At 39.8% G+C, this 17,482-nt stretch overlaps 1 protein-coding gene across 2 annotated transcripts in view; it reads right to left on the bottom strand.

Annotated features, from left to right (window-relative positions):
* The window catches only part of GLIS3 (GLIS family zinc finger 3), a 169,381-nt gene that overhangs the window by 29,377 nt on the left and 122,522 nt on the right, over nt 1–17,482 (bottom strand). The window contains exon 6 of one of the 2 annotated variants that reach the window (XM_086479968.1): nt 1,496–1,637. In XM_086479968.1, the coding sequence (XP_086336094.1) occupies nt 1,496–1,637 (142 nt within the window). Of the gene's footprint in view, nt 1–1,487; nt 1,638–17,482 lie in introns of both variants that reach the window. The other variant, XM_086479967.1, reaches the window with a different exon arrangement.

Below are 17,482 nucleotides of genomic sequence, written 5' to 3'. Positions count from 1 at the left end.
TTCACTAGCGGTATCCTGGTCAAAATCAGGTCTTGAAAATCTGAAATTTCCTTTAGCTTTCAAATAACAGGTGCCACACTCAGCCTATACTCAGATTAAAGCATATAAAAGTTAACAGCATACGAGTAATCCCAACTATTTTATAAATTAGGATACAGTCAATCATAGCTTTAAATTGACTGATTTTTGTCACATAAACCTACGTCTTCACCAACTACTGTGTAGCTCACAACAGCCTTGACAAAAACATGTAATAGAATTAATAGCCACTTAATTAATAGACTCTTAATTAACAGAACAAGCTTCTCAATAAAATAAAACCACTTGTAGATGTGGCCATATAATGTCATTTTCAGCACTGCACATAATATTCAGCCAATTCTTTCACTTCCTACATCTGGTTATCAATTAAAAGTTAAACTGCTAGAAGATGTAATGCATGAGGACAGGCTGAGAATGGCCTTTCAATACTTCAAGGAGGCCTACAGGAAAGGTGGGGAGGGACTCTTGATCTGCGAGTTTAGTGACAGGACGAGGGGCAATGGTTTCAGATTGAAAGAGGGGAGATTTAGATTAGATATTAGGAAGAAGTTCTTCACTGCACGGGTGGTGGGACATTGGAACGAGTTGCCCAGAGAAGCTGTGGCTGCCCCCTCCCTGGCAGTGTTCAAGGCCAGGCTGGATGGGGCTTGGAGCAACCTGGTCTGGTGGAAGGTGTCCCTGCCCATGGCAGGGGCGGTTGGAACTAGATGGTCTTTAAGGTGGCTTCCAACCCAAACCATTCTGTGATTCTATGATTCTCTTCTGCCTGAAAGTTAAAAACAGATGACTTTACAACTACTAAAATACTGCATTAAAAAATGGTAACATCCTGCCTATCGTTATCTAGAGCTTTGAGATGTATTGTCACTCGTAACTTATCAAGTATTTCAAATTTAGCTGAAATGTGAGCAATTGTACATTTTGCCAGGCATGACAGTGTTAGGTATTTTAAGATGAAAATATCAGACACTTAACTGAAACAATAAAGTAAGTTCATCACATTTATAGCATAAATGTGTTTACTGGCACATTTATAGTCATAATAAGAGAGCTCATAATGCAGCATTTAAATTCATTCATGTAGGTCTACCAAAAATTGATATGCAATCCATGAATGAGGAAGAGGAAAAATACTCTCGATTTTAAATGAACCTGAATGAATTCAAGATGTCTACAAGGAATGGTAGAAGTGAAGCACTAGCAGAAGTCAAATACCTGTAGAGCAAAATTATTCATTGCAGTAGGTCTTTTCATGGATAAAATATGATTTGTCCTGCCTACGTTCAAAAACCTTGTAAAATCTGTTCAAAATCAACCTTTTTCTATTACTTTGCAGATTCTACCCTTCTCATGAGATAGACATGGATTTCAAAGTACATCCTACTCTGCAAAATCATCCCTAATCTTAAGTGAGCAATAATACATCAGGCTGTTTATCTATCTTTTTCTATACCTGGGTAAGTATTGTGAGCAGGACCTGGGGAGTGTCCCATGGTATTATCTGCAGCATCATCCAATGACAGGGCTGGCTGGAGGGGCTGGATTGCGAGGCAGTCATTCAGTATGTCCTGGCCAAGCTCTGAGCTCAATCGCAACTGAAGCACAAGAGATAAAAAAGGAGAAATAACTGTAAAATGGAAAAAAAAAAAAAAAGGAAAAAAAGAAAAAGGAAACAAATCACAAAAATCCTTAAGACACTGAAAAATTATAATGAAGAAATACTGAGGGGTTAGAGAAAGAAATGGCACATAAGCAGAATCCTTCTCTTTTAAATCCTGGTTAACATCCATTATAGCAGGCATTTTTTGAACCTGAGGAAGGAAACTCCTCCAGATGCTTAACAAGACTGTATTCAGGAAAAGCGCTACTTGTACAGATAGGACTTTGGACAGATGGACTTATGTCTGTTCTCTCGTCATGTACCGCGAAAGAGATAAGATTGTCCTGATTCATGGATAATGTAGATCTACCAAATGTCTAATATCTCTTTTATCACCAGAGGGATACTGTAAAAAATACAAATATTCTCCTACTGGTTTACTGCCCTGAAATGGCTCACTGAAGGATCAGAAAAGCAAAGGTGCTTGTGGCAGTGGAAGCGAGGGATGGAGTGAGCAGCTAGGAGCGGTATCATTCAAGATGGTCAGGATGGAAGTGGTAGCACTTTATATGGACCAAAGTTGTCTGGAGACCACATTGTAAAGGGACTAGGACTGCATTTTTTTCACATTATGGCTGAACTGATCTGAAAGTGAGTGCTCCTGCCTCTGATCCCAGCTGCATGCATGGCCAGTTGTCTGGTACCTGATCCATCAACAGCAAGTCTGTATCTGGCCAATCCAGCAGAAAATTCACTCAGGAAACAATTAATAAACAAATTCATAAGAAGAATTTTCCTCTGGATGAAATTCGATAAGCAGTCTCACCCTGAGGCTACAACACAATACAATAAAAAATACAGTTAAAAAAAAATCCCCCCCAAAAAATAAGGAACAGGGAGAAAGCCTGCTGCAGCACCCTGACACAAGGCTGTCCTAGCTGTACACACCCTGAGGTTCCTGGCAGATGGATGCTGCTGCAGGCTGCTGGGACTGATGCCTGTCCCAACCCCCTGCCTGATGATGCTATTATACATAACAAAAATTTGCCTGTTCCTTACAGCCATCTCAGCTCACAGGCTGGTGTATTCATTCAAAAGCATGAAAATGAGGGTCTATGCTTATACACATTTGGGCCACAGAAGTGGCTGAGATGCAGATAAATATTCTGTCCTGTCACCCATTCTGATGAAGGGATAGTTCATGCAGCTTGATGGACAGAAACCTGACCTAGTGTAGTACGATTTGCTGCATTCGTGCATCAAGGTCCCAAGAAGCAAATCTCACAGATGCAACTGTGGCTTCTCCTTTCTGTTTGATGCCATGAAAGGTGAGCAGATAACAGTAACTAGAACACAACTTAGTACCTCTAACAAACTCCTAAGGGGAGGAAGAGCAACAAGAGAAATTTATGTCCATCCTATACTCAGAAATTAAGAAAAAAAGAGTAAGAGGGAATGATTCTGAATGCAATTGTTGAAAGATGCATTACTGTGCCACAAGAAGCTGATAATCATTCAAATGAGGTCTGATGCTGTGCATTAGCATAAAACCATTGCAACAGAGCGGAGAGTTGGTCCTACACATCTCAAGCACCTGAGGCAGGGTGACTGTAATAAGAGATATTACATAGCCTATAACTATGTACAGACTGTGCATGCTGTAGATTATTCCTTCTCTTAAAAATTTGGTAAGTCATTATTAAGCCCCAAAACTCACTACCTTTGTGAGGTATGTTTGTTATTCTAGAACTTGTTATTCTAGAATTGTAGGGGGCCTGTGTGTGAAGAAAGAGTAAGAAAAGGGAGAAAGGAAGAAAGAAAGGGCAAAATACCCTGACAAATGCTCTTCATTTATTATCCATATTTAGAATCTCTCGTAAGAACAAATGTTTCTTCCAGTGCAGTATGTATGGTTGTCTGCTGTTATCCACTAATTATTCTGTTTTTACTGCTGTCACTAGTAATACGGGTTTTTCATGAAATTGGGTATGAAATTAAATGCCAAACATTTCCAGATTCAAATTCTTATCAGTTACATTATTAATGAGCCTTATGTTACTTTAATTTTCTATTGAATCCAATATGAAAATACGAAAAAAATCTGGCTTTTATAAACAAATTAAGATTCTAGCACACACAGAGCACAAATTTACAGAGGTCACCCATGTAAAGTTGTTTGTGCAATTTTTTTTTGTGAATAAGAAACTGATCAATTTTCTATGATCAGATAGCATTCATATGGATGAAACAGTGAGCAGAACAAGGAAATGAGAGCTAAGTATTTAAACATTAGTCACAAGTATATAAATAACAGCAACATCCTATTCTACCTATTTTTCTGTTTTGCACAGTTTTGCATTTGCAAATCCTTTGATACTGAGAACAAACCTATCACGACAACCTGTGCTGACATAAATTTTCTGGCTTGCCCAATAGTCAATGTTCATAAAAACAAACAAAACCCAGGATCAACAACAGAAAATCAAAATCAGTGAAACAAACACTGGGAGACAGCCGTGATTTAATTTCTGAAGATAGATCTTAATCCATGCATTGGTTATTATTGGTTCATATTTACAACCACAAGGGCTAGAAATACAGATTTTACAAACATACACACACGCACACGTACAGGTATTGTATATTACAATATGTAATTTTAGGATGACAATACATGTATTTAACATATATATAATGAAAAATCCTGAGCAAAATGTGGGTGTTACACTGATTTGTGCAACTGCAGACACACACTACTAATTCAAATTGCCACTAAAAATACTACCACGGGCCTTCTATAAACCCTCAGCAGGTAACAGGTGCTGCAAAGAACTTTAACTCCCCTCTACTGCAGGGTATGTATGTGAGTTGCTCTTTAAGAGTAATTACTGTTGCACCACTGGAAAGGGTAGGGAGCAAGAGTAGAGGACCTCTTCTCTATTTTACTGCAGAGCAGAGCAGGCCCAGAAATAGGTAAGCTTCCTTTATCAGAACAAGCCATTAAATCACAGCTGGTTCCCAAACTAGATACAACTTCTAGAAAACTACATTCCCCACCATTACTGTTTTCTTTTGAGAGAGACACTAATCATGTTTTTGTTGCTGAGTCCTCCTTCCTCTGCCATCTAAAGCTTATTCTCTGTGTAACGTTTTTCCAGATCTTTCCTCTGTATCACTAACAGGGCTGGCATAAGCTGTGGTCTTTTTCGAACAAAACAGACTGCAAAAAACAGACTGGTTCAAATATGGCTGATCAAGGCACTGTTTTTTCCTGTAATGACATTCAGGGTAAAAATCCACTCCAACTCAGTCAAATATTTTTGCATATTTTATAGAAAACTTTTAATAAAAAATTTTAACTAAACCAAATGTTTTGTATTTTGTCAAGAGCAGGGAAATCTGAGTTACGATTTTTCTTTAGTATATGAAAAAACATAGAACAGACAAGAAAAGACAGATGATCTTAAAAACAAGCAAATAAACCAACCATTCATTGCATCCACTAAATTTTACCTTCAGTTAAAAAAGCTATAAAGGAGAAATAATAATTGACCATGGCTTAACTGCTGCAGTCTGTTTCTTGCTTTGCTCTAAAGACAATGCATTTCTTTTCCAGCCTAGACTGTAGACTTACCAGCTGTGAAAGACAGTTGACACTCTCTTTGACTTCTGTATAAATCATATCCCAGCACGTACCTCCCAGCATCCTGGCTGCAATACCTTGCTGCCCCCAATGATTAACTTGCTCCCCTCATGATCACTCAGCTGAGCACCTGGGTACAATCACACTGCGACTGAAAACTTGCCAATCTATTTTTGAGAAATATAAGGTTAGAAAGTTACCTTGTTGAATGATGCAATCAGCAACTGATGGTTTTGCCATGCTGAGCACAGACATTTTCTGTGTGCTGTAATGTAGCCTAAATTTATGGCTGACCAAGGTGCAAGGTAACAATCAACTGCTCAGCTCACTTATAACGTCCCTGTATGAAGTATTTATTCTAAATAATAGATTTTAATCAATTTTAATAGCTCGGCTGTATGGTGGACTTGTGAAGTTTTGTATTTGGAAGTCTGAGACATTCCCATTATCACAATGTGGCAGTTTTTTCTAATACGCAAAACAAATCACTGTCAGTCATGATTTACAATTGTTTTACTTCTGTGACAATCAACTAATGTTTATCAGCTTTCAGAACAATGGATGGAAATTCTACTTCTTTACATTTTAGATATGATTAAATAATTACCCAAGATTAAATGATACAAGCAGAAGTAATTAGAAGGGAGTAAGAGTCTACATTCTTCAATTTTCAGTTTCATTACATTTTAGAAGAGCAGAGATGTGTTGTTGATTCGATGCACTATATAATCCCAGAGAAAGTCTCCTTAAAAGAAAAGATAACTTGTCCTATATTTCTCTAACCAATGTGTGTTTTATCTGAGATTTGCATGTTTTTGTATAACCTAGCCCGTTTCTTCAGCATTATTCCTGTTCAATAGAAATCAGACGCCACTAAGGAAAATGTAAGAAATATGTGTTTGTGAATACACTTAGGCAGAAGTAGTGTAGGATTTCTCAAATGTTATTAGTTTGTTAGCAAACCACATAAAATAGGATTTCAGTAACTTCAAAACCTGCCTATATGTACTCAGATTAACTCTAGTAATTCTTCAGCAAAGTCCAGACTCCTCCAGTTATGCAAACATGTCAGTCACATCATCAAATCACAGGACTTTAAATCTTGGTTTTCTGAAAGCAGGCTTAATGAACTGTATGCATGCTGTGCACCTAGTAGAGTATATCCATATGTAAGGGAGACATTGGTTATATTCTATTTATTTTGATGCAGGTTAGATCTATGTCTGCCATGTCTAAAACCAGCAAAAAACCAACCCCTAAATACTGCTCTGTTTCATAGAGAGGAATTGTTTAACACTAACCGTAACAGCTTTAAAAATGTATTTTCATTTTCATTATAAAGCTAAGGAAGAATTTCTGTTATTGACGAAGTCTGTGTATTTAGTTTACTATCTGCTATTTGTCAAGTAGACAATAAGCCAGTAGTCTTCAACTCATTTTTATTGTCCCTAAGTTGGCACTGGGAGAGGGAAGCATGACCTGTCTACATAGACCTACATATTGTACTAGTTTTTCTGAAAGAGCAGCCAGAATTTAATGTTTGCTTGTACAATTAGAGTAAAATTTTGTCCTGTTAGCACCATAAGATTGACAGTACACAGATGTGACCACTAGAAAATTGTAAGTTCAACATGAAGCCATGCTATGTGACAGTGTTTACTCATATTACAGGTTTGCTTGTTAGATCATGCCTTTACTGATGCAGATTGGCTTCAAGGTCCAGTGCTTCTTGCACAGTACTAAACCTTTCTGACAACAGACAATAAAAGTTCATGCTTGTTAAAAGTTTAAGCTTGCTAAGTATCTTAATTCTTGCCTCTGGAGGCTACAGACATCTTTGGGCAAAGAAGCTATGCAGAAGAAGGGATTCCTCAAAAACCTTTGTTTCCAGTGAGTCATCTGGGCAGGATTTCTAGAGAGCAATAGCATTCATTATTCTGCTAATTATCTACCACAGCTTTCAGATATGTCTGCATGCTATTTTCATCTGCTCTTACATTCTGTTCCAATTAAACATTCAGCCAGGAAAACACAATAAAAAGGAAGTTAAACTAGCCTATCCACATAGTAGGGATAGAATCATAAAATCATAGAATCATTAGGTTGGAAAAGACTTCTAAGACCATCAACCCAGCACCACCACGCCCACTAAACCATGTCCCTAAGCACCACATCTACCCGTCTTTTAAATAACTCCAGGGATGGTGACTCCACCACCTCCCTGAGCAGCCTGTTACAGTGCTTGCAACTATTTCAGTAAAGAAATTTTTCCTAATGTCCAATCTAAACCTCCCCAGGCACAACTTGAGGCCATTTCCTCTCTTCCTACCGCTTGCTACTTGGGAGAAAAGATCAACACCCACCTCACTACAACTTCTTTCAGGTAGTAAAGAGTGATAAGGTCTCCCCTCAGCCTCCTTTTCTCCAGGCTAAACACCCCCAGGTCCCTCAGCCGCTCCTCATCAGACCTGTGCTCCAGACCCTTCACCAGCTTCGTTGCCCTTCTCTGGACACGCTCCAGCACCTCAGTGTCCTTCTTGTAGTGAGGGGCCCAAAACCACACACAGTATTCGAGGTGCAGCCTCACCAGTGCCCAGTACAGGGGCACAATCACCTCCCTGCTCCTGCTGGCCACACTGTTGCTGATACAGGCCAGGATGCTGTTGGCCTTCTTGGCCACCTGGGCACACTGCTGGCTCATGTTCAGCCGCCTGTCAACCAGCACCCCCAGGTCCTTTTCTGCTGGGCAGCTCTCCAGCCACTCCTCCCCAAGCCTGTAGCGCTGCATGGGGTGGTTGTGACACAAGGGCAGGACCCGGCACTTGGCCTTGTTGAACCTCATACAATTGATGGCCCATTGATCCAGCCTGTCCAGATCCCCCTGCAGAGCCTTCCTACTCTCAAGCAGATCAACACTCCCACCCAATTTAGTGTCACCTGCATACTTACTGAGGGAGCACTCGATCCCCTCATCCAGACTGCTGATAAAGATATCAGACAGAACTCCCCCCAATACTGAGCCCTGGGGAACACCACTTGTGACCGGCCGCCAACTGGATTGAACTACATTCACCACCACTGTTTGGGCCCGGCCATCCAGAGAGGTTTTTACCCTGCAAAGTGTGCACCCATCCAAGCCATCAGCAGCCAGTTTCTCCAGGAGAATGCTGTGGGAAATGGTGTCAAAGGCTTTACTCGAGTCTAGGTAGACAACGTCCACATCCTTTCCCTTATCCACTAAGTGGGTCACCTTGTCATAGAAGGTGATCAGGTTAGTCAAGCATGACCTTCCTTTCATAAACCCATGCTGACTGGGCCTGATCACTTGGTTGTACTGACGGCACTCAAGATGATCTGCTCCATAACCTTTCCCAGCACTGAGGTCCGGCTGACAGGCCTGTAGTTCCCCGGATTCTCCTTTTGGCCCTTCTTGTAGATGGGTGTCACATTTGCTAATCTCCAGTCAACTGGGACCTCCCTGGTTAGCCAGGACTGCTGGTAAATGATGGAAAGTAGCTTGATAAGCACTTCTGCCAGCTCCCTCAGTACCCTTGGGTGGATCCCACCCAACCCCATAGACTTGCTTGTGTCTAAGTAGTGTAGCAGGTCACTGACCATTTCCCCTTAGAATATGGGGGCTTCATTCCACTCCCCTTCCTTGTCTTCCGGCTCAGGGGGCTGGGTACCTGTAGAACAACTGGTCTTACTATCAAAGACTGATGCAAAGAAGTCATTAAGTACTGCAGCCTTCTCCTCATCCTTTTTCACTATGTTTTCCCCCCACATTCAATAAAGGACAGAGATTCTCCTTAGCCCTCCTTTTGTTGCTAATGTACTCATAGAAACATTTTCAATTGCCTTCTACAGCAGTAGCCAGATTAAGTTCCAGTCGGGCTTTGGCCCTTCTAATTTTCTCCCTGCATATCTGCACGACATCTTTGTAGTCTTCCTGAGTTGCCTGCCCCTTCTTCCAAACGTCATAAGCTCTTTTTTTCTGAGTTCCAGCCAAAGCTCTCTGCTCAGCCAGGCCAGTCGTCTTCCTCACTGGCTCATTTTTGGTCATATAGGGACAGCCTGCTCCTGCACCTTTAAGTTTATGTTCCTGAAGAATGTCCAGCCTTTCTGGACTCCTTTGCTGTTCAGGACTGCCTCCCAAGGGACTCCTCTAAAGGTCTCTAAAGAAAGAAATGTTCCTGCTCTCTCAGCCCACCTTCATGCATATGCTGTGGCAGGTAGGTGAAGACACACAAATGGAGAAAAGGATATTGTTTGCTACAAAAAATGAACCTAAAGAGTATAAAATGCTATGGGCATGCACTAACAGCTGTTTACAGATTTTTGAGACCATCATTTTTTGGGTATGTGTGTATGTAACGAGGGTGACAGTCCTTATTCCTTCTGGTAAACTTTTTAAAACATCATACTGCTGAAGCTCACAGGAGTACAAGCTCAGGGCAGAAACCAAGTGCAGGGAGGAATCATGATATGAAATAGCAAATGTTAACATCAGAGTGAACAAACAAACCCCTGATTATAACTGCCACAGCTGCCACAGCACCCTGAAAACCACAGGGGGATTTCGATGTTTCCCCCTCTCTGGAGAGCAGAGCTCTACATGCACCGCCGGCAAAGCACATCCTCCATGACAGAGCTTCCTTGAGGGACCACCACAGTGCACATCGCTGCTGCTGCAGCAGCAAGGCAGGGGGTGGTGGTCAGCCAGAGTCAGTCCTCCATCACTTTTAGGGCCTGTTTTCCTGTTTCACACTGACCACGCTCAAAAGAACTAGTCATTCATAGTCTCAAAAGTTTTACAACAAATTATATGATTAAATTCCTTAAACACTGCTGCCCATTCCTAATCCCTTTTTGCCAACATCCTTTTTGGGAAAAATTGCTGCACTCCATGGTGCCTGATTTATATTTCATTCTGGAAACAGGAAATAAAGGGATTAAAGTTGGAGATTAAAACATTTACTCTTTGCTGCATTTTTTCTGCAAAATAGTTTTTTAGTTGCCATGGGCACTGCTCACTGACCCTTAGCCTCTGAATGCACTTCTTTTTGCATTAGTGACATCTTTTAAATGGACTCCACAGAGAACAAATCAGGGAAAATATCCTTATGGTCAATAGCTCTCAAAGCAAGAAAATAGATTTGTTTCCCTTTCAATCCATTCTCTCCCTTTTGCAGTTTTAACAGCGAATTCTGAACTAAGAGTTTGAATAAGAGCAACTGAAACCAGGAAGATGCAGAAGTAAACTGGGCTCTTACTGTAGGATCTGGCTGTTTGCTTCCCATGACGTAGATGTTCACAGAGCAGTTTCTCCAGATTAATACAGTCACGTAATGAACAATATCACTGGTAATTAGCTTAGTGCCCAAATAACCTCCTGAAATACCAATGATGTAATGCTCTAACCCTCTCTGGCTCCCTCTTTCCTCATCAATTAAATATTCTAAGTTAGAAAAAGTAAAAGAAGTTAATTTATTTCCTTAAGAAACATATTAAGCATTGTTTCTTGATTCACAAAAAAGCCTAGTTCAAACACTGAGAAATTGAAGGAAAGGAAAAACTGGAAAGAAACGTGAAATGAAATAAACCAAAAATACTAGCTAAAGAAAATTACCAGATGTTGTTTTCTGTTCATGTTCTCCATTAAATCTAAACGCTGGTGTAAAATTCTGTTTATTCCAAAATCTTTAAACAAACTGTTAGCTTCATCAATTGTGCGGTAAAATCAACACGTGGTCACAATAAAAAACCCTACTTCTACTGTAAAACAATGTAAACAAGTACAATTAAGAAGTGTGCAGCCCTGTAAGAAGTAAGAGCTCTGTATCAATTTGCTGAGGGAATACTGTATTTGCCGACATGACCCACAAAATACAAAGGTAGACTAACTCTCAAAACTTTATAGAAAACTCCATGTTAACTTGTAATGAAAACACTTATATGTCTTATTTCCAGAGAAATATTGTTCAATAGGGGGATATATCTTTAAGTACTTAATTTTTTTCCCCATTTCTCTTAATGTTTTCTTTGTAAGATGGACAGGTTTATATACATTATACATAACAGGGCTCTAAAAGAGAAGAGGTGAAGTCTTAGAAAAGGAATATAAAATGTCTAGGCTTTAGAAGAATTCAGTTATTGAGATCTGCCTCTACAGGTGGAGATTTTATATCCCCTTTTTGCTAATACAGGGGCTGCGCAGTGGCAGAAGAGCAATATCTGCGCAATCATTACTAACTGTGCAAGGTGGCTTCCGTAAAGCCCCCTCAGTTCAGATGGGAACCCTGGTCAAGGTCAGCACAGGCCACTCTGCAAGGCAATTCCAGGAACTGCTTTGGCCAGACAACCCATATCCTTATTTCATTATTTCCAACATGCTCCACACCTAGTGTGGACTGCTCTGCTCTGCTAGCCCCTCCTACAGTTTGAAGTAGGAGTGGATATGGCTGAGGTGTCATGCAGCCTGCTTCATCGCAGCAGTGCAGTGGAGCACCTTTTTTTCTTTACTGTGATCAGGAAAAGCATTCTGAAGGCTTCCAGCTGATCATTTTTTGAAAGGGCAATAAATGTAACATGGAAGAAATCACATACAAATAAAAACAGTATTAGAGAGACCCTGATTGCCTGTCCTTTATTCCTCCTTAGCACAATAACACCTGAAAAGATCTCCTTCCAACCAGATATCACAGACACAAATCTTGGAAGAGTCTGTCTTCATTGGGAGAATGTTTTGACATCTCCCCAAAAGCCACTGTTCAGCCATCATTTTACAATTGACCAATCTGTGTCAAAAAGGAAGATTATTAGGCAGAAATGAACCAAGCTGGAAGTCTGCGCACATATCCCTTATCTCCTGAGGTCTCACCATCCCCTTCATTCCTTAGTGATTTGGTAGATGTACCATATACACTACAAATCAAAAAAACCTTCACCAAGTGTAGAAAACTTTCAGAAACGTGCTTTGGACAGCATTTCCCGAAGCTACACCTCTGTGATATTTGCTTTCTGGCAAAGACATTACAAAAATTCTATCCCGGAAAAAGCTAGGAAAATAGACACAAGCACAATTGTTGTGTTAAGACTACAACTAAGTACAGATCGAATAAATAAATAAGGAGCAAAATATAGTCAAGACTGAACACTGTACGCTTTAGCTGATCTGTGCTCCTCTTCATAGTATTGAAAAATCCAGTAGAGACCTAGGAGTATCAGTTACTATGTTATGCATCTGCTGAGGTGTTAAGCTGTCAGCTGAATCCATGCGTCGTTTCCTCAAAACCCACTTGAATGAGCTATGATGATGCAGGTTTCCAGCAGGCAGACAACTTTCAGAGGCAATTGTCACGCAAGCACTCAGTATCTCAAAGCTTGTCTGTGTAATGTATCTGATCGATAACTAATTTACACAAGATCAAAGACATGGTCTAGGCACTGTTAAAACTGACAAAGAATCAAAGACTGATCAGCTGAAAGATGGTATTATTTGGGATACATTGTCTTTCAGTTCCAGGCCCAGATTAAGACTTTTCCATTCTCTTTAGCTGGTCTTGTTTATCTGAACTGCTCAAATTATCTTCTGCTTTTTCCTACTAAGACAGAACTAACCAGTTTCATCATTACCTATTATACTTTCCTTTAATTAAACAGAACCAATCCTTAAATCTCTTTTTTTCTGCAGGACACACTGGCTTAAAGAACTATTATACATGACAACAGTTGTTCACTGGTATAATTACAGATAAAATTAAAACTGTATCTAAAAGCATAGCCACTGCATTATTCAGATGATAAAGCAGATGTTACCAAACTGATCTTGTCCTGGCCAAATAGACGTATGAAATCAAAACCATTTTTTTCCTTTTTTTTTTTGATTATCTCTTAGCTGTTTGAAAACGCACTTTAGAAAAGGCATTAGACATTGCAGATTTTTCATGACAAGATCTACGCAAAGCCAGTGGAGGGTCCATTCCATTCACAGTGCAACTTGTGCTGTAGTACTTAAAAGTGAATTAAATATTTTCTTTAGATTTAGAAATACAGATTTCCTCAGCAAGACTCCTGCAGAAATAGCAATTTTTTTTTTTTTCATGGTATTCTTACATGAAAAAAGATAATTTCTTAGACTTGTAGAAGTCTGAGTGCTAGCTCACACAACAAATAGGTCTTTATGAAGAGTATAATGGTAGTGTTCACCTTCTATATTTCTTTCAAACACTAGATACGTAACAGTGCAGGCTCTGGGGTTTGCTAATGATATGTTGCATAATTTCAATTTCAGTAACTTCAATAAGAAGACTTATCACCCAGAAGTGCTATGGATTCATATTTTCAAATACAGTATCATCAATTCACAGATGAAAGAAATTTGTTGTTTACTGCAAACACAAAGTGTAGCCAACTTGTGTCAAGTAGTGCCCTATTTTTTGACTAGTCAGAGACTCCACAGGATGACTCAAGGAACAAAATTACTCAGCCCTGTTGAAGTCACCAAAGCAAAGCTCTCAACTGTAGCCTTCCTTATTAAAGCTATTTTACAAATAAGAACTATAGGATGTCAAATATTTAAGTGGCATTTGCCTGTATGTACCAATATGCTTTCTAAATTGATTTTCTAAATCAATTAGTTGAACTCTGCATATGGAAAAAATGAAGGAAAGAAACAAGGTGAAAGATGAGAGAACACAGGATTATCTGGGGTAGAAGAAAGTCCTGTGACTGGTCTTACCACAGCATATCACCTCAGTTGCCTACAGGTGTTCAGTTTGGGTTGCATATCCTAAAGACCCAAAGCTACAAAGGTGGAAGATAGACTAAGAAAGGAAACTGAAAGAGAAAAGGATTATTAAAATGGAATGAGAGAAGGGAAAAAAAGCAGGACAATACATAAATTAAGGCTAGGCAGCCTAAAGTATCCATTTAAAAGCAGATGCATCTTCCAGATCAGGCCCAAGATCCATCCAAACTGCTTTAAGTTATGTACACTGTGTCCACTAGCAGCTGGCACTTCAAGAGAAAGAGTGAGAAACGGCAAATAAGCAGTACAGAATAACCATGCTTTTCCCTAATCTATTTAGCTTGACGCTGACTTCTATCCTGAAGCATGATCTTGAAGCACTAATATCCCTTGCAAATCTCATGTTTATGTTTTAACCCTGTCTCATTACCCTTGGAAATATCCAGTTCCCTTTGAATCCCACATGGCTCTCCGCTTCCATTATATGTTGTGGTAATAAGCACCACATAGTAACTGTTCAGCTTACAAAAAAATCTTGTAAGCTAGTTGTCCTTTCAAAGTTGAAAGGAGGAGATGACTAAGAAGAGAGGTTTTAAAAGTAACAGTAGTCCAGGGACATGTGGTGCACTAGCATTCCTCCCAGCATTACTTTATGTTCTCATTTTGGGTGCTGTCTAGTCTTCTGTCACTGAGTTCCCTTCTTAGAAGGAGCTCTATCCATCTTCTCCAAAGGAAGATGAAATCCAGGGACAGTCAGCAATTTTTACTTTTTAAGATAAGATAGGAAGCATTACTTTTTATCCCACCAAAATATTTGAAAAGTACAGCCTGAATATCATGATGCATAGAGATTATACCTAAAATGTTTTGCTGGACATCTGCAGCATGTGTTCCCAGGTGTTTGTATGGTATTTGTGTATATGTTTGCCCTCATGTTTATAAAGAATTTTACAAATTATACAAAGATGATTAAAGCAGGCATGTCTCTCTTTACTCTTCTGTTTTCCTTTCAAAAATAAATGAAAGTTCATCGTACTATCCACTAAATTGCTTGCATTAAATGTATTTGTGCCAGGATCTTCTTGGTCTATAGGACTTCATTCCATTACCTGGAAAGATTCCCAGTTAAATGTATTCGGTGGATGGCCAGAGGCTGGGGTTTGGGAGGCGAGGGCAAACAGTGGCTCCTTTAGAAGATTTGCAGAAAAGGCATTTTTGCCTTACATGGTAAGCCATAAACATGTATCAATAAAAGTTGCTTAAAATAATTCAGAGATGGAAGTTTATCAATATCACATTGTATAATCTGGCCTCATCTTAGAGGGCTGTGAAAGGTGTCAAAGCTTTGAAGACAGATCTAGAAAATTTGGGCTGAAGACTCAATGTAATATTTAGCACAGCAAGTAGCTGATTCTGCTGTTATGAATATACTTCATCCTGCTATTTAAGTCTATGCAATATCAAAGGCACATTTGCAGGTACAGTCTTGGAGAGCCAGCAATCTCAGACACCACAATAATGTCACTTGGTGTGTAGGGGGAGGTTAAAAGGAGGATTAAAAGCAGTCAGGCACAATATATTAAATGAATCCATGATTAACAGGGTGTGACAGCAAAGGGTTTCATTCTTTTCAACAGAATAGATCCCTAGGGCTAGACGAATTACTCCACCGGGCATTTATCACCTTGGAATTTTTATGGTTATTTTTGATGAATTCACATTTATTTAAAGACTTTTTGACATTAAGCCAATTTTCACTTTTAATTAAAGCCATAAATAACCTTAATTCTGCATCAAAAGTATTGTTTCTTACTTTTTATTATTATTACTGCCAGGAAATATTTCAAATACCAAAGCATGATGTTAGTTAACAATTATAAGTTCTCAAAGACCCAGTAACTCTACTTTGTAAACACTACACATTGCAAACTTTATCCATGCTTTGAGAATCTGTCTTGACAGATGCCACAATTTTTCTTATATTTTGTGGAGGTTTGGCTAATTTCCCCTTCCATATATTGACATATCTCAGGTGACCAATGAGCAAAAATAAATCCTTATCAAACAGGCATGAAAAAATAAGCAATTTTAAGTCTAGAATGTGCCCACAGAGCGTCAAGTGAGGAGCAAAAAGTGCCAGGTTTAAGCTTTTTGGCACAAAGAAGGAATAGAAAATGAGCAAAATCAAATAGTGAATGAAATGCAGGAAGGAAAATCCACATAGTATTGCAATCTGACAAAATGAGAGAGAGGAGATAACACAGTATTTCACTTTCAATGACAGTAATGCTACATGTAGTTTAATACCTGTATTCAGATTCATTATGCCAGTTTTAGTTGAGGCATCACAGAAGTTTCTCAGAAGGCAATGTCTTGATTGGCATTTACTTTACATGCTTATTTAAAGACAGTGTCTGGGTGGCTGAGTTGCCCTACTGGGACAGACAGGACAGGGCTCACAGACATTCTTTGGCAGTCCTGCCTGTGGGTGGTGCACAGGAGCAAGGGAGCCAAAGTGCTACTTATTAAGGTGAAAATGAACGCTCAGTTACTTCCGTCTCTGATACAAGAGTGGGCACTCATATGTTTAAAGGAAATTCCTCAAGAACATTACAGGCCAGTTCCTCAGAGGCTGACTTGCAGGTCTCTGCTGTCATGTCTGCTTCAACAAGACACTGAATCAAAACTTATGCTTCCAATTTGTATACTGGAGCTTTAAAGACTGCCACTTAGTACTTCCAACACTGTATGAAGAAATTTTTTTGCTACTTTCTATGAATGGCTGTGCATTTAATTTTAAAACTTCTAAACTATAACTTGTTTTACATGGGGCTGAAATCTCAAAGGTTTATCTATCCCTACACCAGTTCATGCATGTTTCCCTTTTATCAGGACCAGTTTCCTTTAAAATGAAAGCTTAGATTTTTATCACAGAATCACAGAATGGTAGGAGTTGGAAGGGACCTCTGGAGATCATCTAGTCCAACCCCCCTGTCAAAGCAGGTTCACCTACAGCAGGTCACACAGGAACATGTCCAGACAGGTCTCGAATATCTCCAGGGAAGGAGACTCTACAACGTCTCTGGCCAGCCTGTTCTAGTGCTCTGCAATCCCCAGAGTGAAGAGGTTCCTCCTGATGTTCAAGCGGAACTTTCTGTGCTCCAGCTTGTGCCCATTGCCCCTTGTCGTGTCACTGGGCACCACTGAGAAGAGCCTGGCCCCATTCTCTTCACACTCACCCTTTAGATATTTATAAGTGTTGATAAGGTCCCCTCTCAGTCTTCTCTTCTCCAGGCTAAAGAGCCCCAGGTCTCTCAGCCTTTCCTTGTAGGGGAGATGCTCCAGTCCTGTAATCATCTTTGTAGCTATTTGCTGGGCTCTCTCCAGTAGTTCCCTGTCCCTCTTGAACTGGGGGCCCCAGAACTGGACACAACACTCCAGATGTGGC

This window comes from Leptosomus discolor, chromosome Z (assembly GCF_034619465.1).
Source record: "Leptosomus discolor isolate bLepDis1 chromosome Z, bLepDis1.hap2, whole genome shotgun sequence".
NCBI classification, from domain to species: domain Eukaryota; kingdom Metazoa; phylum Chordata; class Aves; order Leptosomiformes; family Leptosomidae; genus Leptosomus; species Leptosomus discolor.
Note: the sequence above shows the minus strand (reverse complement) of the source record. Positions and strands in the feature narration are given on the sequence as shown.